At 34.6% G+C, this 24884-nt stretch overlaps 2 protein-coding genes across 2 annotated transcripts in view; one reads left to right on the top strand and one right to left on the bottom strand.

The window, feature by feature from the left end:
• LOC117322073 (roquin-2-like) overlaps positions 1-1116 on the bottom strand; it is a 29444-nt gene extending 28328 nt beyond the window's left edge. The window contains 1 exon segment of the mRNA XM_033876813.1: positions 957-1116. The gene's annotated coding sequence lies outside the window, so the exon portion shown is untranslated.
• Positions 1117-18212: 17096 nt separating this feature from the next.
• Positions 18213-24317, top strand: LOC117322071. Its single transcript, XM_033876811.1, has 5 exons — positions 18213-18592; positions 20774-20858; positions 21630-23228; positions 23862-23889; positions 24160-24317. Coding segments are annotated over exons 2-4 (1665 nt in total). The 5' UTR covers positions 18213-18592; positions 20774-20794; the 3' UTR covers positions 23864-23889; positions 24160-24317.
• Positions 24318-24884: the final 567 nt, after the last annotated feature.

Below are 24884 nucleotides of genomic sequence, written 5' to 3'. Positions count from 1 at the left end.
ACACTAGCCAGAGCTTCGTGTGAAAGCAGTGTCCAACAGGCGCCATTTTGATTGAGTGATCACGTGATCGTTAAATTTAGCCAAATCTCGCGAGAAAAACTACTGAATTGTAAACAAAAATGGCTTCGGCAAAAATACCGGAGGGAATTACAAAATACGGGAATTTGGGCTCTCCTCCCGGGAGGAAATAAATGACTTGAAAATAAGGGAGATTTTGTCTCACGCCGGGAGGTATGGCATGTATGTTAACAGCCAGGGTCTTTTGAGGACGTGCCAGGTTTTGGAGGTGGAGGAAAGCCGGAGTACCCGGAGAAAAACCACCGGCCTACAGTCAGTACCTGGAAACTGCCCCACGCAGGTTTCGAACTCGCAACCCAGAGGTGGAGGGCTAGTGATAAAGTGTCGGCACACCTTAACTACTCGCCCACCGCGGCCCCTACAAGACTGTACAAGGAACCCAGTACAAGTCCATATATATCCAGTACTGTACTGTTTCCCTAATTTCTAGAATCACTGGACAATGAAAGGTATGTTAAGATTTTCAATATGTAACTATCTATGTGTCAGTTACACTCTGTCCTTACAGATCTGAGACTTACACGGAAGAAGATCATGTCTTGTTGGGAAACGTCCGGGTACCGAAATGACTAGGAAGTACCGAAACGTCTCAACTAAAAGAATGTCTTGGTACCGAAACGTCCGGATACAGCAGTTACCATTGGGAGAATGAACTGTATGAGAAGTGCACACTTACGACACGTGATTTGTATTCATGTTGTATTTTATTAAGGCTGTTTTAACAAGATATGAAAATCATTCTCTGCATATTAAAATACGTAATTTCGACAGACCTAAGGTAAACACATGAATTATATGTTTACCTGTCGATCGTGTTCATAAAACCGTGAACGGTCACAAAATAATATTTGGTAATTTTCTTCTATTCTGACACTTACCAGTTGTCACCTTTGCGATGATAAAAATATTCATGCAACATACTTCTAAAATGAAGCAGTTGCGTGAATAAATATTTACAACATGGACAAAAAAACAAAAAAAAAAAGGCGATCTTGGACCGCTTGCCTCATCCCATCATGGCTGCCGTTGTACGATTCCGACTGGAGGCGCTCAGTGCCTCTAGGGGGAGAGAACTCTAGATCTGCCAGTTGGCGGTTTAATTTCTTCAGTAGGTGGAAACATCCAGTAGGCCTACTGTATGTTGAATTGTATATCATTATATTATTTACTCAATACAGCCGATATAGGATAAGATATATGATATATTATAAGAATGTCTAAATCTTTAAATAATTATGTAATAAACTTAAACTTTATAAAGCCTGCTTAGTCAAGATTAAACTGGAGCAGAACTAGCGGGTCGAACCCAAAAACACCCAAAAACTGCCCAAAAACTACCCAAAAGCACCCAAAAACTACCCAAAAACACCTTAAAACATCTCACAACATCAACACATTATATGAATAGTAATAATTCAATCGTTAATAAGGTAAATGAAAAAAAAAAATGTCTGGAAGATAAATGTGCGTGAATCGACAAACTACGCTAGATAATTGTCTTGCCGGTTTTATTGTATGACTGTTTGTAAGAGTTATCTCCCTCGCCGTCAAAAACCAAAAATCGTTGATCGTATGGAATTTTGTAAATCAGTATAAACGAGGCCAACCCACATTCTTACCATTAACCGGTAAACGATTAATAGATCTAGATTGAAATACCGAATCATGCTACTTAAGCTAGTATTATGGATATGTATACAATATGAAAAGAACAGTGATGTTTCGATACCAAGATCAATCTTTCTACAAATAGGAAATATATCTTATCATTGTGATGTTGGATGAGGAATTATACGTAGGACATTTAAATTGAATAATTGCAATAGTTTTCTTGTATTTCTTGCATAGGAATGCCTTGATACTCCCGCTGCATGATCGTAAGATGACTGCTTTTTAAACAACTTTCTCCTTCCTAATGTCTCCCTTGTCCCCTTGTCTAAGACATATCTAAGTCTGCTCAACGCCCAGCGTTTTGCTAGTGTATACAATTGATGGCCTGTTGGGGGTCTTTGGGACTACGATTCAGTGACGTTCCACGTTATTACAAGGTGACAAACACCAACATACCATAGCCTCTCAAAGCACAAACACTCATCCAAGGCTTCATCTCGCACACTGATAGGACGTTCAACAGTATTAAACTATGGCGCGGGAAGGATGTCATAATTAAATATTTTTGCCTAGGTAAAAATAAAATATTGCCTAGGCAAAATTATTTCTGCCTAGGCAAAAATCGAATTTTGCCTAGGCAGAAATCGAATTTTTTATTTTTGCCTAGGCAATATTTTATTTTGCCTAGGCAAAATTCGATTTCTGCCTAGGCAAAAATAATTTTGCCTAGGCAAAAATATTTAATTATGACATCCTTCCCGCGCCATATTAAGCCAAACTTATATAAGTTATATATCATGCAGTTATATCCGTCGTCGGCCTTTTTTAAGCTATCAGTTTCTGGACCTCCTTGATATTGGTTCTCCACCTTCCAATGGAGCTCTTAGATTTCTTTTCTAAAAATTATTGCGTAAGAAGAAGGAAGCTAACCTCATTTATTTTACAGTTTGTATAATTATGATAATACATCCGAGAATGATTTTGTCTTTTAAAATGAAGCGCAAAAAGTTTACAAACCGCTTACAATTAAAATAATTTGAATGTTTAAGTTTATTTTGGAGTATGAAATTATACACTTACCTGCGCTGCACTTCAATACAAGCATTTCCAGTCCCAGATATGATCTCAAATAAATCGAATTAAAATAAACAACGTACCCGTACGTATTGTATTGTATTGTAAATGCATGCTCACGGAGAAGGTGTTGTTGATGACATGAAAAATGTTATCGTCATTTTTTCGATTCGGCCAAAGCTTGTGTTTTTTGTCGAAGACCAGGCGCGTAGCTGCCACGTAAGCATACAAGCCCGTGGTTGCATATTATTTGCCAAAACAGGTGTATTCAATTCAAGAATGCTAACATTTGACGTTTGTTCTGAATTCTTTAAAACTTTTGCGGCATCTAACATCATGATCAATATGATTCAATCTTTACTTGTATGTATAAACATTGACCTATCCACATAATTGTGTCGTATCCGATAGTTGAATAGTCCCTATACGACCAAATGGCACCATTCGAAGTTCAAATATCAAAAAAATTCGGATGACCCCAGACCCCCTATTGCCAGTGCCTACACTTTGGTTTGGTTTGGTTTATTTTGTTTAACGTCCTATTAACAGCTAAGGTCATTTAAGGACGGCCTCCCATGTGTGCGACATGCATGCGTGTGGCGAGTGCGTATGTGTGTTTTGGTATGAGGCTGAGGTATGTTCGTGTTAAGTCTCCTTGTGGTAGGCCGGAACTTTTGCCGATTTATAGTGCTACCTCACTGAAGCATACTGCCGAAGACACCCAGCAGGACACCCCACCCGGTCACATTATACTGACAACGGGCGAACCAGTCGTCCCACTCCTAATATGCTGAACGCTAAGCAGGAACCGCAACTACCAGTTTTAAAGACTCTGGTCCCAATGTCTCCGCTAGGGGATAGAACCCAAAGCCTTCCTCACAGCGGCGAACGCTCAACTAAAGGCCAAAAGTGAGGCAGTGTCAAGGGCGACATTAGGAAGAAGAAAGTTGTTAAGAGAGAAGAGAAAAGATAAGATCTCAAATTTAGTCGCCTCTTACGATCATGCAATGGGGACAGCAGGTACAATTCTTACATCAAATATGATCCAGCTTCACCCCTGACGACGGATAGGCTTTCAGCCAGCAATTTTTTCTCCCGAACAATATACAATTATGTGGTTCTCTATAGGAGTAGAAATTTTGAATTGGAGACACCAATTTTAATGGTCTTCCCGTTCTTAATTGTTGATGTGATTAAAATTGTCTTATACTAATTTTAAAATAATTAAGATACCCATTGGCACTAAGCATACACCCAGCATTGAATACTACATGTATTTAAAAACGTGTGTAATACTTACGAGTTCAGACAGACAAATATTCAAGCTGTTGTCTGTTGGATTACCTACTGTTGTGACGTACGATGCAATGTTTTCTCCACTTCCATACATGTACCGTGATAATTACTCGTTTCATTAGATAGCAGAAACAATCTCAGAGTAGGTAATACAGCCTTTCCAACACCACATTTGATAAGCGTTGATATTGATCTCGCGTTTTCGCCATCGCATTTTCGCATTCTCGCCGTCGCGTTTTCGCATTCTCGCGTTTTCGCTCTTTCGCATTCTCGCGTTTTCGCTCCCTCGCCGTCGCGTTTTCGCATTCTCGCGTTTTCGACCTAAGGTCGAGAGTGCGAGAATGCGAGATTTGAAACTTGGCCCTAACGAGCCACCATAGGTATCTTTTCCCTTGCGATTTATTACACAACATATCGACAAGCCTTGAAAGCACCAAATCCTACCTGCTGTTAATATGGAAAATATGTTGTTTCTGAGCGAGTTTCATGCTGTTGTGCTGTCGCACATTCGCCATGCTGTCTCAAATTGTTTTCAAATGTGTTAATATATTGAGTGTCTTGCGTACAAGTCTTTTGGAATACATGTAGTAATCACTAATGATGTTTTTTTTGCCGCCTAGATCTATCGATCTAAACCTTCTTATCACGTTTAAATTAATTTGAATAGTGATGGTTCAGCATCAGCAATATACGCTTTTTCGTAGCGTTCTTTTCAAACTAGGCAAAAATCGAATATTGCCTAGATTGAAATATTTTTGCCTAAGCAATATTCGATTTTTGCCTAGGCAATATTTTATTTTTGCCCAGGCAAAAATATTTAATTATGACATCCTTCCCGCGCCATAAGAAATGAACACAAACTTTCCCAACTTATCACAGACCTTACCTTCAATAAATCGATTTGTATGCGATAGATTATAATATTCTATCTAGGCATAGCAAATTTAGTCAAACCGATTGTTTAGGCAACTGATATATCTGGTCCTCGATCATGGCTGTAATTCAGGGAAATATAAGGGACATACACGGAGAAAATGACGGAACTTTCTAATAAAGGACAAACATGTACATAGGGAAAATGATGTAACTATCTTATAAGGGACATAGACGGGGGAAATGATGTAACTATCTTATAAGGGACATACACTGTACATAGAGAAAATGATGTATCTATCTTATAACGGGGACATACATAGAGAAAATGATGTAACTATCTTATAACGGGGACATACATAGAGAAAATGATGTAACTATCTTATAAGGGACATACACAGAGAAAATGATGTAACTATCTTATAACGGGGACATACATAGAGAAAATGATGTAACTATCTTATAACGGGGACATACATAGAGAAAATGATGTAACTATCTTAAAAGGGACATACACAGAGAAAATTTTAAGAGACTTTATACTAGTGAGAATCAATTTACTTGAACTGAAAAAGTCGTAGTTACGGGAGGTAGCAAAGATAATGGGGTACAAATATTTGCAGACATTTTCACTTTTAATCCCCCATGCCACAGTTGACACTCTGTTGAATGTCTTGTAAATGTCACAGAAAACTAGACAGTAGCGGTTTCCCACATTCTGTTACAGATTAACAGTAATATTCCCTGATTGGAAACCTGACTGATATCTATATAAATGGGAAATGCCAACGAAATAATTCTGCAAAAGAAGAGATATTGTGTCGGAGAAGGGTTTGTACGATGTACATCAAGGTATTGTTTTGAATATGGTTTCGGTGATGCCCTGTTTTTCTTTTTTGACTAGTTGCAGTTAACGTGAAAGTTCAAATAAAATGTAAAAAGAATAGAAATAATCAATACTACATACATTGAGTGCTGACTGTAGTTCGTCTCCGTTTACCGGGGCGGTTGGAGTGTCCGGCGGAGATAATTGTCGGGATTAGTATATAGAGGTACTGACTTGGGTAGGGATTAGTACTGGGGAGGTGTGAACTGTACTTAGTCTACCTGAGGGGACAAAACAAGAGTTACCTCCTACATTTTTGTCAGGGAATGAGGTAAAATTCAATCATCCCAGTACTTCACTTTTATTTCTTGAAACAAAATTAATATGTGAATGTTTAGAATACTCTGAAACGTATTTAAACAAATTTGTTGAACATGAAACGGCTGCAGCGATATAAAAATATATCGAAAATATATGTACATATAGGAAAATCGATTTCCTTTGGTATAAATGTGTAGGTTTTTGCAAAAACAACTGCACTTTTATTTTCAAGCACAGGTGCGAATATGTACCGCTGTGTAATCAAAGGTCCCCTAAACCCCAATTGGTCTTTCCTATGCTTGACGTGATGCAAATGTAAGGTGATATAGTGTACTAACACTGTGATGCAGTATTAGTACACCGTATCATCTACAATCTACTTTTGCATATCCTCCATTGGAGTTCCTACTTAACTCGTAAGTGGGTGTTTTCATTCATTGGAGATGTCCTGTAAGGAAAGGATGAGGATAAGAATGTGAAACAGTCGTTGTTCGTTTTACAAGATTTATTATTTTCAACTCGTGTAACAAGAGGTACTATATACAATATAATTGACGCCAAAACTTTCTAGATAATTTGATATTTCAGACGATATAGTCATAGTATACAGAAACAGTATGACATAATTATCAGCATATTAAACAAGGAATAATCATACCTACAAATAACGGAAGGATTTTCTATAAAAATACTGCATATCCAGTCCAGTAAGATCCTGGTGCGGAAAATGGACGACATCTCCAACCTCCGTTTGCTTTACCTTAACTGTTACCCATTTAGGTTTCAAATTTTATTGAAACTGTGAATTCCATACGTTTAAAATGTTTGTATAAAACCTAAAACTGTCAAGTTAATTAAGTGATTATCTATATGGTATGTAATCAGTACCAGCATAACTGGAAGGTCAAAGGTTATTAGCAAGATTTATACATTTACCAAAACTTGTCAATTCTTTAGGGCTATTTGTATAAAGCAATTCCTCTCATTTGTACACACTTAACAGTTACAAAATAACTTTTGGAGAATGTATTTCTTAAATTTGCAAAACAAGGCCACACTAATACAAAAAGTAACTCGTCTTCAATATCATTCATGTCACCTATATGACAAACTCTTTGGTGTCGCTCAATGTTATGATATCTACCCTTTTCAATATTTAGAGTGGGTGACGATAGTCGAATTTTAGTTATTTCTCTCAAGTATTCAACTGATATGGACTTTTTCAGATAATTCTGTAAACTATAACTGTTGTAAACATGTTGATATAAAATTCCTTTAGAGGACAATTTTTTTTTCTACACACTCTTTCATATAAATCAAAATTTCTTTCCTTTGTCATTTGAAGATCATTAATGTCAACCTTTTGTGATTCCCATTTATATCCGAAACCCATTCTATATAATTCTTCCTTGATATTCAACATCCATCTATCATTATTTTCTAACATGTCGTCATAGCAAGACTGTGAAATATAATTTCGGGAGTTTCTCAGTTTCATCCAATATTTCATAATTCTAATTTTTTGTAGCACTCTTAATGGATACCTACCTACTTCAAGATAAACCATATCGTTACTTGTACTTTTACGTACACCAAGCAATTTATTACAAAAAAATAATATGTACTTAAAATGCTATTGATATATGTATCAAATACAGTTGCGTTCCAACGTTGAAATAATTTTCGGCATAGCCGTATAATATTCTTTTGTCCCCGGAAATGACGCGGCGGGTGGCATTACTGGTCAAGATGAAGTATGTGATTGGTCAATGTAGCGGTAAATGCAAAATGCAGATATGCAGTTAAAAACGGAACAAAGTTAAGATTAAATGCAAGCTGAATAAGTGGATGCACTTTTTCAAATGACACATTAATAAAATTATATTCCTGATTGAAATGCAGTCGTATTCAGGCGCGTAGCTGCCTATACGCAAATACGCAGTTGCATACACATCAGTTTTCAACAACAACAAAAATAAACAAAACAAAACAACAAACAAACGAAAAAAAAGAGAAAAAAAAAGAAGAAAAAACTCTGATATTTATATGAGCTTATCTATACACAAACTATGAATGCTGTCCCTAGGTGATGGCTCTAGTCAAACCCACTAATTGATATAACTAGTCATTGGTAGGGAACGCAATCAATCGGTCGGTTAAAGTGGGACATTCAGCTCGGCCCGCAGGAACCATCAGCATCAGAAGCAAGTCAAAATGGTACACCTGATGTAACAAAGCTCCCTGGTGGTTGTCAGAATAGCAAAATGCTTACGCTAACATTTCAGAGCATTCAGGACATTAAAGATCAAATATGGGAAAAATGAAAATAAATCCAAATAATTTCAAAATTAGTTGTCAAATAAAAAAGATGCCAGATATATATAAACTAATATAGACTTAAAAACTTAATATAGACTTAAAAGTGTTTCGATAAGTTTAAAATGAGCTTTGATACAAAAACGTTAAGTCCTAAACATAGGAAACTTAAATTAAAAGAAAAAATAGAATAATTCAATAATATTTTTTGTAACTTAACTCTACTAAATGATTATTAACTTGATTCCGGTTTGGCGTCCTCCACCTCTCTTGTTTTGATCAATCAGTCTATTTGGTATTGTACCTTCAAATAGAGCAAATTATTTTCTAAATTCTCCTAATTTTCTTCTGTTTATCTCTCCTACCATTCCCTTTTACAATACATATTTATTTTATACAATTCAGATTATCTTTTTTATACTAAACAGATTATATTTCTAAATATGTCTCAAGTACACGTATTTGCTTTTTTGCAGTTAGACGTACATGTAAAACCATTTCAGGTAAAAGTAGATTTCAATTGATTCCACGAGGAAAAGGGGTATCTGAAAGCTCTTTTACACATGTCAGACAATCTAACAGCTATATTCAGATACGTGCTCTATGTAAACTATATAGCATTGTTAGATCTCCTATCCATTAAAATGTATTTATTATCTAATATAAGACATGTTATCACGATAATATGCCGAAACACAATACAACATAGAATAATAATTTAACTCATTCCATTATAACAATTATACACAACGAGAAAAACTTTTTTTCAGATTTTTTTATGTGTGTGTGTGTATTTCGGCACGAATTGCATGATACTTGTAGAAAAATAATCTGATACTTTCTCAATTAAACAAGAGCTGTTGGAGAACAGCATAGCTCGTCTCGCAAATGTTTGTCAATAAATAATTAAAATATATTAATTGGATTGGTTTCGCAAATTGCATTAAAATAATATTTATATTGTTTACTTGATCAGATAATGCTTTGTGAATTCATGCAAATTTCAAAACCATACCAATTTATATATATATAAATTATTTATTGACAAACATTCGGGAGACAAGCTATGCTGTTGTAGATTAAATGAATATATTAAATACAAATGTAATTGCTTTTGGACATATTTCTTCAATTTTTTGACAAAATATTATCCTAATGAGAGTTGTCTCCCTTGAAAAATGTGGACCGGTATAAATTGTCTAGTGTGAGCATTTTCACATTGTTTTATTTTCAGTTTCACCCCAAGAAGGGATAGTGTAACTCCATAGGGACTCTTTTACCAAATATCAGCACCCTAGTACAATCATAAAGTGATGTGTTAAATAGCTTTCAACATTTGCACAAACATTTTTTAAAAATGTGTTTTTTCCCCCAAAAAATATTTCAGTTTAACTCCGGCAAGGGATAGTTTAACCCCCACAGGGAACCTAATACCATGTATTACTATGCCTTTCAACACTCACAATATAAACTTAACACAAAGTCCAAAGATTTAAAAACAAAAACAAAAAAACACAGATTTAAAAAGAAAAAAATCCATTTTTTTTAAAGTTTTACTACAGTAAGGGATTGTCTTACTCCATAGGGACTCTATTGCCAAATATCAGCACCCTAGTACAATTATAAAGTGATGTATTAAAACCTCTTAATACTTGCACCAAAAACTTAACGCAGAAATATTCTAAGTCCAAAAATTTGAAAATTCTGTTTTTTTTCTTCCAAAAAAAACTTTTAGTTTAACTCCGGCAGGGGATAGTTTAACCCTAGAGGGAGTCTATTACCAACTATCAGCACCCTAGTACAATTATAAAGTGATGTATTAATACCTTTCAACAGTTGCACCAAAAACTTAACGCAGAAATATTCTAAGTCCAAAAATTTGAAAATTCTGGTTTTTTCCCAAAAAAATCTTTTAGTTTAACTCCGGCAGGGGATAGTCTAACCCCAGAGGGACTCTATTGCCAATTATCAGCACCCTAGTACAATTATGAAGTGATGTATTAATACCTTTCAACACTTGCACCAAAAACTTAACGCAAAACTATTCTAAGTCCAAAAATTTTCAAAAATCTGTTTTTTTTTCTTCAAAAATCTTTTAGTTTAAATCCGGCAGGGGATAGTTTGACCCCCAGAGGGACCATATTACCAAACTATGCCTTTCAACACTTGCACCAAAAATTTAACATTTGGAAAACCAACGCCGACGCCGACGCCAATCAACCCCTCTCTGAGTATAATGATGATCGTTATAATTCCAACTTTAACTTAACTCTAGAACAAATGTCGTGCTATGTTATGACCACCGGTACAGTTTCATTTATATTAAATTCAATTCCACTTTACTGGAATCGAACTTTTATAACTACAACTGTATTTTTATATACATGTATAAATGTATTTTACCTACACATATCGTCATGAAAGCATCACCCATTGTCGCAATGATCCTCCCAAAACGTCGTGTTACGGTACTGCGACTTAAATACAAGGTTGATCTCAGGTTTTTGGTCTTGATTTCTTTCTTTTACAGCCCTTCCCACAGGAAAGGTATTACTTTGCCCAATGGACTATGGTTATGTACGTATGGTTATTGAACACATATTCGGACATAATGTAAACGTGTTCCAAGCGTGCAAAATAAGGTAAAGTCAACACAAATTATATATATCATTCTAAATGCTGTACAAGGCTCGTCGTTTCAAGAAAACAGGACAACGTAACTATTCGGACATCGTTAAATGACTGACTTAAATTGTCCAAACACTTAACTTAACTCATTCACCCCTCATTTCATTTCTCTGCATACACATACAAAATAACTTGGCTACGCGCATGGTATTAAAACCAAAATGATTCAAACTGATATCATTTTGTTATCTGTGCTGAAACACACATTAGTTCGTTCATTTATTTCACCAGCAGTTTTATATTATAAACACCAGTATTTAAACTATGCCGTTTACCTTTTTTTAAAAGATATTTCTTGTTTTATATATACATACCATTGAAACGTTCTTTTTTAAGAACGCCGAGGTGGCGCAGCGCTATAAGCTGCGGATATTTCTGTCCTAGGCGATTGGGTGCCGTAGATCGTGAGTTCGAGGCCTGGTCAGGGCACGAGTCATAAAGTTGTCTTCCTTATATATACATGTATATATATATTTCTTGTGATTTCGACTTCAAATTCAAAATTCCAGCAGAGACATATTGGGAAATATATTCAAGTGATTAGTATTTCAAATATATGATTTCTTCTTAATATAACCTGTCCATTCTGATCCTTAATTTCACTTGGCAAACAACAATCAAAATGAACATTTCGTAGGCTTCCATTCTTTTAATAATTTCGAGAATGTGAAACAGATATATCCACCTCACCAACTGATCATGATTGTCTTTTTAGTTATTTGTTGTAAATAATTAATTGCTATGTATATATCATCTCATTTTCATCCTATATATTGTGAGAGTGACGAAGTACAGATTTGTAATTAATTAGTTTTAAGGCCATATTGTTTTATCTGAAAACAAACCAAACAAGTACAGCTCCAGTATCCTGTCTGGTATGTGTCTGTCAACGCTGGGGCAGAGTAAGGGGAGAGTTTAGGTCACTAGAGGTCAATTTAAACAGCTCTAGTGTGATTAAGACCCAGAGTAATCTGGCAGTTGATTTAGTAAATTTTAGATTAATAGGTTTTTAGGTGGCTTGAGAGTGGGAGACAATGATGTTTTGGTGAGCTGGTGTTTCTATTTAAGGTGTACATACATGTTATGGAGTCTCTGATTTGGTGACCATATAGTACGAAGTTTTGTATGTTTTGATGTTCTGATGTTTTGACTTGTTGATGTGCGCACTCCGGTGAATGTGGATATGTACTAAATGTCTGTAAATAAACTGTAAATAGTGTATTAACACTTGTTTGTGGTTTGAACCGGTCACAATATTTTGATGCAAACCTTCATATTTCATATATTGCCATTTACTAACCATGAATATCTGGTTTCGACAGATTATATTTACATTCTTGCATGATATCTGTTAATTTCCACATTTAACTGATATTTCCCTTGACAACAATACTAGGAGTTAAATAATAATTAAAGATATATATCTCTTGTTATATTTCTCTCACAACTTGTAGTAAACACGTATTATAATATAAATATTGTATACAAATTATACTATGTTATGCTCTAAGTGTGATACAATTATTCTGATGCAAATTATATGGAATATTCGTAGTATGGAATTAAATAATGTAATATGTGTGATACTGATTATATGTGAACCACATACTATAAATTTGCTATTTAAAACTTTATGTCACATATATTACAAATTTGCTATATATAACTTTATGTCACATACATTATATAAATTTGCTATATATAACTTTATGTATTTTATTTTCATTAATTGATATTTATAAAGCAATGCATTTGTATGTACCAAGACAGAGGTATTTGTCCACAAACACATTCAGGACTTGTCCCTTCACTACACTGTAGACCACAGACACACGTGTGTGTTTCCCCTTCAGTGTAAACTACACCTTAGGGAGCAGTGGTTGAAACCCTGCCTGGACAAATTAATTGATACTGTCGATAGTCCAGATAACACCAACATACACAAATTGTACTGAATCTCGCCCCAACGATACCGCCTAGTGGGAGGTATAGCTCGTATTTCACCGTTGTTACTAAAAATAGACATTAAAACTTAATTTTTCTTAAATTAAAAGAATTCCAGTTGATATCGAATATTGTGATTGTTATCAACACAGCAACTACATGATACCTATAATCTGGCATCACAACATACAGCCATGAATGCACAGTTAGGCTTAAAATCTGTTTACAAGGTGCAAAGCAGCAAATTTTTCGACCGCTGGCTATAGTTCTCGGGGCTATAAATAGCCCCAGAGAACTAAAAAGTTGTACTCTGTTTACAGTCGCGCTTATAATGGATTTCGTCAACAGTTCATAACACACTGACAAGCAGTAGAGGTAGATTGTTTCCCGAAGTTAATACAAGGACTTATCAATAGATATCTTATTACTATACTATCAGCAAATGCAAAATGGCATCGTCCTCTGCAGAATGAGCTCGAGTTTGTTTTGTTACACAGTTGTAGCTGGTCTATTAGTTGTTTTTGTTGAGAATGCACTCATTCGATAGGCATATCAAATGATATAAATGGAAAATGCAGTCTGCATGGTTATTTCAAATATGACATTGTTTTAAAGAGGTTTAAGCCATTATAATCCTATAAATGTAATTCTAAGGTTTGAGACAGCAAAGTTGCTTCCCCTACCCCGTGGATTTATTATTCTGTTTCGCTCTTAAGCAGAATGCATGTAACACCTCATATACACTTGGTCACTCATGTACTGACATCATTGAAATCAGCCATCCTGAATTTGCTTGGATTTTTTCCCGACAGAGGTCGCTACCACAAACCAAAATTGATAAACTCTTTTTAAAACGTTTTCAAAGGTTTAAGTATCGATATCAGGCACTTTATCAAGTGTGATCAAACAGGATACTGAACAAATAATTACATTTCTTTAACTTTGTGACATTATAATGTTCTCTCATTTTAAACTCGTTTTGTTCATACTTCCGGGAATGTGAGAAGTGAACCTGCTCTATCTTCTTAAGAGAAAACGACAAAAATCTCGACTGAATCACCATTAAATTAATGCATGATGTTTAATTAATTAATAGTATGAATCTAATAAGATATGTATGGTAAGAGAAAAAGAATTTCAGGTTACCATGTTTTCATTTTCTTAATATCTGAATCCATTTTTCATCGTTTCGGTATCATATATCCTAAATGCTATAGTATTTCGATGTTGGAGGGTTTGTCATAATTAGCCCCATTTGCGTGCTAGATGTCAACTGCCAATGCCATGATAAACAATATCAGTTTCCATATACGCATGTGGACAGAAACGATAACAGGTATTCGTGGTCACCGTAACTATTCTTACTTAATTTTGAATATGAGGATCGACATTTTACTACACTTATCACGGTTGCTTTGTGGGTTCGTTCCTCAGTCCTTACTTTAAGAACGCGACATTGCTCGACTGTCGTAATGGAAACAGAATTCGTTGAACACCTGGTCCTATTTGCACGATGTCTCCTTGTTCATGTTTGACTCTGGTTTCATCATTTGATCATTTGAATAGCAGCTTTCTTTACTCATCAATTTTATCCTTTTAATTGTTTCTAATAATTACAACCGAACTAATAGGCCAGATTACGTAAGTTTACATATATGAAGCGATGCTATTTAAACTGTAGTTGTTGAGAGATATAAGAATTGTACTGTGTACATTAATTTCAGAATAACATCATTTAAAAGTGTCATAAAGATAATTCCAGCAATACCACTTGCATTAATGTAAACTTCATTTACTTTATAATAATTGCGAAACAAGTTATCTTAACTTATATTAATCACTCAATTTGACCCGGATCGAAGCGCGCAATTGAGGGGTCTTAATGTGGAAGGAAACCAGAGTACCTTAGGTGAAAGGCATGTATGTTAGCACTGTGCCACCCGATCACCCATAAAAACACCAATTGCATAGTACAATTAGGACAGGTATATGTAGTAACTGACCTGATAACATTCTCATTACCAAGTAGGTGTACCTGCAGAACAGATATATGCTGTAATAAGTAATAAAGATGCACTTTAACTAACAGGTAAATGTGTGTAAGGTAAGTCAATTTGAATATTGATTAACAGGTATTTGTAGGTATCTTGGTACAAGTCCACAACTCAATGTTGACTTGATATCATTACTTACATACATTATGTATTTCTATCCATAACCAAAAATTGCTGCGTTTATGTAAGGCATTTCTTTGGTTGTGAGCAGTTGATCACCTTTTGTGTCCCATTGTGTTGCACATTATGAACACAACAAGAACAATGAATAATGCATAAAGATACATGTATGGACATGGGATACATATTTTTGATAAAGATAGAAACTTTGTTACATGAATGGTATACCACCTCGAAAATGTGACACAATAAGTTTAATCGATTCATAAATGTGCAGCATTGGAAAGTGTGAGTTGAGCAGTACCGTCTAGTATAGAACAAGTGTCTAATGTTCGAATACTTTGTCTTGCTGAATAAAGGAACGTTGTGTGCATTTCATTACTGCATGCACACATGCAATCAAAACAGTTTTTATATTATAATCGAATACTGTAAACATACATATTTTAGCGGTTATCTTATTTTAGTGCTTTTCCACATGATTTCGCACTGGAAGAATTACGCTAAATTATGACTGCGTTAACTGCACTTTCTGTATACTGTTTCTATACAAAATAATTTTGGCGCGCCAATTCATCAATGAGCTAATCTGTTAAAATTCGGAAAAGTGCTAAAATTTTAGAACGCCAAACAAAGTACGTCTACAGTATATGTGATGATACCTGAAAATGTAGAAACATAGTTGTTTCAAGTGAAAAAAAAACAACACAATTTATGAATTATTTCTTTCCAACATGTTTTCTTTCTCGTCATGTATTTCAGTAAAATTCTTCAAGTATGACGATTATTTCGTAAGTAATTCTTCAAAATAAATTTCCTGTAAAAGGTAAAATTAAAATGTGAAGTGCCTATTTTAGCCTCTTACAAGAATTACGATGGTAAAGACAGCTTAACATTGTTATATAATATGCATTATGGATTGCTGATCGTTATGGTTTTGGCGTTTAATGTCGTTTTAATGTTAATAATAACTTTTTCTAGGCAGACCGGCCTGCGGGGACATGCTCTACTGCTTTGTTTAGGCTGACCTGCCATTACATCACCACTCGACAGGCCTGACGATCACTGAACTGTAACGGATAATATGTCAGCAAGTACTGAACAATTCATAGAATCACTCATGCGTAAAGCTTGATCTCTTATCATAGGTATATATTCATACTAGGTTATATACCTTATAATGAAAAACAGTTACAAATAATATTTACAAAATCTGTCATCTGCCGAACTGTTATATCCTGTTTTGTTCTAGAAGATATACAACATAATTACGAGTCCCAAAGCATAAAGATCGACTGTTATTTAGCCATATATAAAATATAAAATTTAGATTAAGAGGGCTTTCTTTTTCAAATTAAGATTGAGATCACCTTCTAAAGATACACTCTCGTTTCCTTCCTTTACACCAGAAGTTACAGAACATACACATTGTTACTTAATTACATTTCAAAGAATAATGAATGATAAAAAAAAACAATAAAAACAAACAAACAAACTCTCATTCTCCGCACGCGGGCACATACACAGCTACATACTAATAAAAATATCATCATTCATGCATACACAACAAGTCAAATAAAATATAGGGATAAGATAATGTTGGACAATGCTTCTAAATAAAAGAGAGATTATCCTAATGATTAAGTCTGATATACAAGTGTAGATATATGTTGCTCTTTACACAGCACTTTGTATTTGAGCGTATTGAATATCAATGCCATGCTAAATCATGAACGAGTAAAAACAACATTTTAGGTCGTTTTGAAATTCGATCAGAAGACGTTTATCAATTAGTATAGGGAAAAGATGAAATGCCTATTTTAACAGATTCGAAATCTAGTTTGTTATGATATGCTTATAATCACCAAAGTTAAGGATAAACGTCTTGTTAAAAAGTTGATCAATTCTGAGAAGGAATTGTGTACTTATTCAAAGGGCTTCACTTTTCACGCGACTGCGTTCCACAGTTTACGATTTCAGCCAATCAGAAGTACGAAAGGTGATAATTAACCCATTGATTATCACCTTACTTAGCCAGCATCTATGTCGTGTAATGGATGTCATTCAAGTTGATGGATGTGGTAATGGTGTTAGAAACAAGTACACCTCCGAATTATACTAACTGATGAAAATTAGGCAAACGAAGTTTTGAATATAAATAAGATTACATGTATTAAAGGATTCGATGTCAAAACACACATTGAATGTAATATTTGATACATCTTTGTTTGTATTTAAGAAATAACATTGCAAAAAATAACAAAAAAAAAACCAGTGTCCTAACTGAAAGTTACTTAAAAATCATTAAAATCTTGAAAATTAAAAAAAGGACTTCAAACTTTTTGAGATAGTGGTAATAGTGTTAAGTATGTAACATTTGGTTTGTTTTTCAATCAATTTAGAAGTATGTATTATTTTCTAATTTGATATTATCTATGGGTACACAACAAACCGACGTCATTCTACAAAGTGGCGGTGAGATAGTTAGATACAATTATACTGATGATGATACACACGCTATATCTGTCTTCAACATGACCATTTTGACTTGTTACTAGTATCTGGTCCTGAATGTACGATGGAATCACCGGATTAGCTTCTGTTGCTGAGAGAAAAACATAAACCAGTGAAATTCATATTGAATAATCAAAAATGAAATAAAATAAAATGATCTATATCTTAACTTTGTCAGTATATGGGTTTTTGTTTTGTACATTTTAATTTTACCTATTTGATGATACTAACTTTAATGAAATAAAAGGAAATAGATGATTAACTATGGTCATACTTAAAATTGTCTATCCTGTTTACAGTTGTGTAAGAAACACTTAATCATCATTACACATGTTCTTGTATTGCTATTTACATTGAAAGGATGGATGTATAGGTAATTACTGGTTCGTTAACATTTCGGCGTCCTCCCTTTGGTGTTGTCAAGTCTTCCAATATTGCTTCTGACAACCTTGTTAGCAATCCCCTGTTGTTTATACATCCACGAAATGTGTTTTTCCTGAGGTCATCCACTGACCTCTGTCCGCATGCTGACAATATATGTACATAAATAATTCACTGTGGCGTATCGCACCTGATGTTACCTGAAACAAATTAACCTTAAATTAGTTCAATTGAATATATGATGCACTAAATCGATCACCAGATAATATAATACGAAGAGAAACACAGGGACATATTTGTCGATTGTTACGTTAGGTCCGGAAAACTGTATTTCCACTACTGGTTTCTAATTATCTGTAGCATGTGGACGCTTCCTGATATACCGGCATTGTCAACAAGACGGACATCGATAACGCGCTAGCATCAAAGTGCACATCCGTTTATGTTCGAGGCTTTATTGGACCATTCTGGATAATTTGATAGCCACAATACAAGGGTAAGTGGGCTTTTTATAATCTTAAACATTTATTTGAGTGTTCTCGTTGTAAGAAGCTTTAGGCTTTAGGCATTTTAACTTCACATTTTCATTCTGTGTCTGAGAAAATGTAGATACATTTAACCGACTAAGTGAATGATGAACGGAAGTGAACATCTCTGTCTATTATAATATTATTGCATACCAAAGTAATTAAAACAATATGTAATATGAAATTGTTATTTAAGAAATGATTTCTGGGCGTAACGTGATAAATTGATTGTACAATTAGACTAGTTGTTATACAATTTTAGACTTTCTATGCTTTCCCTTATACTGCTACAAATGCATACATGACATGTCCACTTGTCAGCGACTTTTTATGCATGCCGAAACAATATTGGGTCTCCGAACGAGTAAAGTATTAAAATGATATTAAGCTATTACACCAGACCAGACAAAACGCTGTATATATACAGTCTACATGAAATCACTTGACCTTGCACTAGTTTTTGCTATACAGCATATCGCCTTTGGCCTTGACTTGGGGCAGATATTCACATGCTACATGGCAGACCCTATCCATACCAAAACAATACTGTCACACAGTTAAAAATTACACCATACTCGTATACTACAAGTATGTTGAATATCTGCTAGAACCACGGGCATCCTGTTTTCTTTAAACACATTGATGATTTTCCATCTTTACTTAAGCGGGAGATAACATTTCAAATTGTAATCAATTTATTTATTTATAGGTCTCGCCTGTAGGTAGTGGTTACATTGCTATTATGGATACAATCATTGATTGGAATACGTGTACTTACAAATAAGTTTACTTCATTACTCGTGCAATTTATCTATTTATTTATTTAATTTACTTAGTATTCAAAACTCATTTAATTTTTATTTTCGAAGATAATGGATAATAAATCATGTTCCATTTGCATATTTCAGCAACATATGTCTTAAAAGAGTATGCGCTCAGGGGATTTTAAATATGTGATCGGCGCATCATTTCACCCTTTTATTACCTGATGATTTCAAAAAAGTAAAATCCTACAATGTCGGATAACAATATCATGCATGTTTACATTATTCAGTCTATGTAACTAACAAAATATGATAATATGTCTTTATAAGATTTGAGTCAACAAATGAATATGGTGTAAATGTCAGATTAGTCGCTTGTTTGCCTGAGTTGAGAGGGATTACTTTTGCTCTTTTAAATCCTTAGACAATATATGCTGCAAAGGTATCAAACACGTCACAGACTACTGTAGTCCTTCACTAAAAACTAAGTAACGTGATGTATTGAGTGGGTTACATTGACATTACTAAGATACATGTGTATCAAAATATGCCAGTTTACAATGAATTCGTGATACTATACCGGTTTACACGGCTTCAAAGAACATGTATATATCACATGCACACTGTATATAATATTGATATGGTTTATAGCTAATAAATACAGCATTTTCATTTTTGAACCACGGACAGGTGTAATGATTGTATTGAAGATGAATTAGTCTATTGATGCATACCTTTTGTATTTTCCTCTAAAATTGGGTGATCGTTTAATTTGTATGGATTTCTAAGTATTCACAATCCTCCCTTGTTTACACAGTTTTCAGATATCATGCAATATATATGTTTAAATAGTGTTAGTTTATGACTTGTATGATGCATGCTTAGACAATATTAGAAGGAAAAGCAGTTGCTTAATGGATTAGACTATTTTTATTTATTTTAAAGCAAAGATATAAGACAAATCATCTTCTGTCCTCATCAATCTTCTATCTCACATTTTAAGATTTTATGATGTTTTGGCAGGGGAGATAAAAGTAATTTTATAGTACTTGTATTGTGTTTCAGAGAAACGTGTAATTGTTTTCACTCTTTCCCTCGCTTCGTCGTTCTTTTTTAAAATTTAAAAGCATTCTCATTTCGTCCGGTTTTCTAGCAATAACAGGTCACAATAGTAATTGATGATCCCTAAAGAACAATCAGAGACACATCCCGTGTTCAGTGAGCAATGATGATATATTATTCCGGTCTTAGGTGATTGCTTTCCGACAACGTTAAAGGTAGTACAACGTTGCGCGAACTATACAAAAAATCGTAGTTTAGGGGGTGCTAAATGTCAGAGACAGGTATTTTAAAAAGTGCCGGTTTATCTTTTGTGAAATGTTTCAGGAAAACAAGAAAACAACCAAGATGGCTTACAGACTTATTTTGTCTATGTTTGTTGCCGGCCTATCTCTTCTTGTAGCTACAGATGGTAAGTATATTTACTCTGGTGTCAAGGAAATGTATATTGCTACGAAGTGATGACAATTATATATATATATTATTACTGAATTCAATACACGTGATTAAAACGTAATAGGTAATGAGGCTGTTTCAGTAAGTCGACAATATAATCATCTTTCTCATTGAATCAAACTTTGATTTGTGTATCCATAAACTGTGTATTTTATGTTGTTGTGTTTATTAAATATACAATATAAAAATAATTCAAAAATGAAATTTATTGAAATTAATGGTCTTTTTTACCTCCTAATCCAGATTTTGACATTTTTATAATTTTTTGTTCAAGATTTCGGTCGCTTTCTGGGACAATTTAGTTTTTAGTTATATCTAAGTCTCAATTTGTTCCGAATGGTGTTAAAACCCTGTGTGTTTTGTACAATCTTTTTAAAAAGATAGCCACTAGTGTTTTGATTTACAAGAATTTAACGATCATTATACTTCATTTTTTGATACATGTAGTTGATAACACATTGACACATATTCTGTCTCCGTATGTATGTCTGCAAACATACAAAAGACTGTTATGCGTATCCAATCTTCCTGGCAGGTTTTGCGTAACGTTGATTTCATAATATGCTTCAAGTAAATGCATAAACACGTTGATTTCACAATAAAAAATCAAAGTATGTAGTCAATTTCGGATGAAGTTTTTAGGTTACATTTTCACAATTAAGAACCTATCGAAAGAAAGGCATATGTCTTCTTAATTGATAATTGCCATAAAACGATTCATTTTCAGCCCAAATTCCTATTGGCCCGATAGAGGAAATATCACCATTAGAATTCGGACGAATGATGACAGGACGAATTCCAACACAACCCGCACGTGGTCTGGGCATACGTCCATTAAACAGGGTTCCGTTTGTAAGACAGGGCTTAATACCAAGACAGGCTCCGATGCAAGCTCGATTTAATGCAGGAATTCCAGCTGTGTTTCCAAATATGTTCAACAGGAATGCTTTGCAAAGAGGTCGAATTCCCAGTAACCAAGTCGGTATGATTGCTCCTGGAATGCAGATAGTTCCATTAGGAAATACTGTAAGATCACTGAGACAACAACAGCTACAACAAGAGGCAATGAGGCGTTCACAAATAGCTCAACGCTTTCGACCTTTCGTAAACGCAACCCCACCGAGATTTGGAATAGCAACAGTTCAACAAGCGTCTATCATACAACAAAACAGGGCACAGCCAGGTATTCAACAAGCTGTACAAGTTGATTTGAGTAACTTCCCAAATTTTGGAACTACCAACGGCAATGTAATTGGTAATCAGCTTATCAATCAACTGGTGTCCTTTCAACAAGTTTCTGCTAACGGTCTGGGACAAAATTCAGTGATTATCCCACAACAACCGGCACTACAAGTAGCACCACAAGTGGCACCACAAGTGACACCACAAGTGACGCCACAAATGATGCCACAAGTGATGCAACAAGTGATGCCACAAGTGATGCCACAAGTAATGCCAGCACTATTGCCTGCCGATCAGCAATTGTTAAGCAATTTGCTTAACCAACCTAATGGCCAGCAGCCTCGCGGACAATTTTTCGCAGTTCAAAGTTCAAGGCCTACACAAAACCTTCAACCAGTGGCGGGAAACAGTGGTGTAGTACAACAATTTTCGAATAACTTACCTAGTCAACAACCCGCCTTAACATCAGCACAAGGACTTAATACGGCAGCAAGAAATGCTGTTCCGCTTCCTACAACGTCTTCAGGAATGAACCAACCGCAATGGTCATTCCAAACAGGTAATACCATAACAGTTCCTAGTGTACAGAAAGCATCACAAACCTCACAGACATCACCGCAAACAAGTTCTCAAACTAACCAGGTGTTCCCAGTCCAAACTAGTACAGGTATTACATCTCAGCCTAGCCAGAGTTTTAGTAATCAGAATTTCATGGGTCTATCTCCAACTGTGCCTTCTACAAAACCAGCCAGTGATAATTCACCTGTTCAGTTCGACGAACAAGTAACAATATTTCACCCAGAAAATAAAGAATTGTGCTATCGAGGACGCAATTTATCACCGGATCTATTGAAATGGATTGTAAACATTTTGACATTAAGGATACAGAGTCCTGACGGGAACACACTTTGTAAGAATCGTGATAGTTACACTATAACAGAGTTGGTGGAAATGGAAAAAGAGTTTTTAGCCATGGGCATCAATCCGCACAGCAATGCAGCATTCCAAACACAACCAAATGTTGTAGACATTGGCAATACTGCAAAAGCAACTGGGACCGCTGTTGCTTCTAACCAGTCACCAAACGCACAGCTACCCACACCTCCTTCCGACGCACTGATTGCCATGTCCGCTCCTACACAATGTAAGTACCTTTGTCATTTCTTGTTAAATTCCTTCCTAAATTTTAAATTTGTGTCTCTATTTAAAAAATGACAGTGGAAAAGCGATATATATATCAATTAATTAATAAGACACTCACTCAGTGGGAGGTTTGAGGTAGACATATCATTTCGTTTTCTTAGTAGTTTCCGTATCCTTTTTTCTAAAGATACAGAATGGTTGCAAAAAGACATACAGAAAAAGAAAAACATTAGTTTATTGAAATCACCGGTTCAATATAGTATTTACTTGATTGAACTTCTGATTTTCCTTGAAAAAGCATCTGCGAGTACTATAAGTAAATATGACGTAGACTTTCATCAAATATAAGCTATATGTGAAAGTCTATAAAGATGTATTTTTCTAATGGATATTAAAACATGTTAATGAGAGAATATTACACATGATAAAAAAAATAAACATAGAAACGATTACCCCATTCATGATTTTTATTATAAAACATTTCCATTTTTTTCCCGTGGAAAAAATATATGTTAGATTACGTATTCACACATACACCCGCGTTGAGATCACAGCTCCAGTCTTTACAGTAAAATCCATTTCCATGATCTTTATGACTTCCGTATTATAATTAACATTTTGCACTATTTTTCAGGAACTCGAATCAGGCAGTAATAGTACGGGTAAGCTATAGCAGTAATTATTTTAATTTCAGGATTTGTCAGAATTCTTTTCCTTAAGAAAATATTGTATTTTGAAATGAAAATAAATCTTGTCAAATGTCTAAATCTTGTTTGCATCAGCGTTCTTTAAATGCATTACCTATGAATCAGAATAAATACTGATTGTGCGACTTTCTATGAATATATTATCTCCTTCTGCATATGATGATACAATTAAATTAATAAAAACTATTATATCCTCATGTATAGATGTTTAATTATAATTTTCAGATGGAACCATTCTTAGATGTTAATGTTGCTGATCGACCTCTAAGCGGAAACATAATGGACTTTTGTCTCAAAACATTTGTTGGTCTATAAACCATAAGATCATTTTCAAATCAAGATAAATAACGTAGGAATTATTTATTAAAATCCAATGAAGCACTGTTTGTGTTGCTCAACAAAGACATTCATAAAGTTCTAAAATGATAAGTATATATTGTACTGTATGTGTAGATTGGAACTAAGATAACTCCCAAGTTTCGGACGAAGACTTGTAGAAAAAAACTTACCTTTAACGTATTAAATTATCCACTCTAAGGACGCTATGCTTGGTTATATAACCTGAGCATTGGTAAGTGCTAGAAATTCAGGAATATCATCTGTGGTTTGTGTAGAAAAGCTTCGCGCAGTGGATTATTCTTTCGAAAACTTGTTTTAATTTTACGGCTCACCCGATCAAAACCAAATGCTATTTGCTTTACCTTATGAAGTAACAAAGACTAAAAAGCCTTCCAGACGACGGAGAAATGTCCAATGGGAAACAGAAACTCGTCTAAAGCAAATGTTTCCAACGGTAATACTTAACACTGAAATATATGATAATGAAAACTCTCCGGTAACAATTACCTGCTGTGTTATTTATGGGATTTCTATTCATTCTATATTGTTTCATGTTTGAAAGATGATAATTTCGGCAAATAGGAAATAATTTGATTGTTTCATAGAATTGA

This window comes from Pecten maximus, chromosome 2, assembly GCF_902652985.1.
Source record: "Pecten maximus chromosome 2, xPecMax1.1, whole genome shotgun sequence".
NCBI lineage: Eukaryota > Metazoa > Mollusca > Bivalvia > Pectinida > Pectinidae > Pecten > Pecten maximus.
The sequence above is the reverse complement of the archived record's forward strand: the minus strand, read 5'-3'. Positions and strand labels throughout refer to the sequence as shown.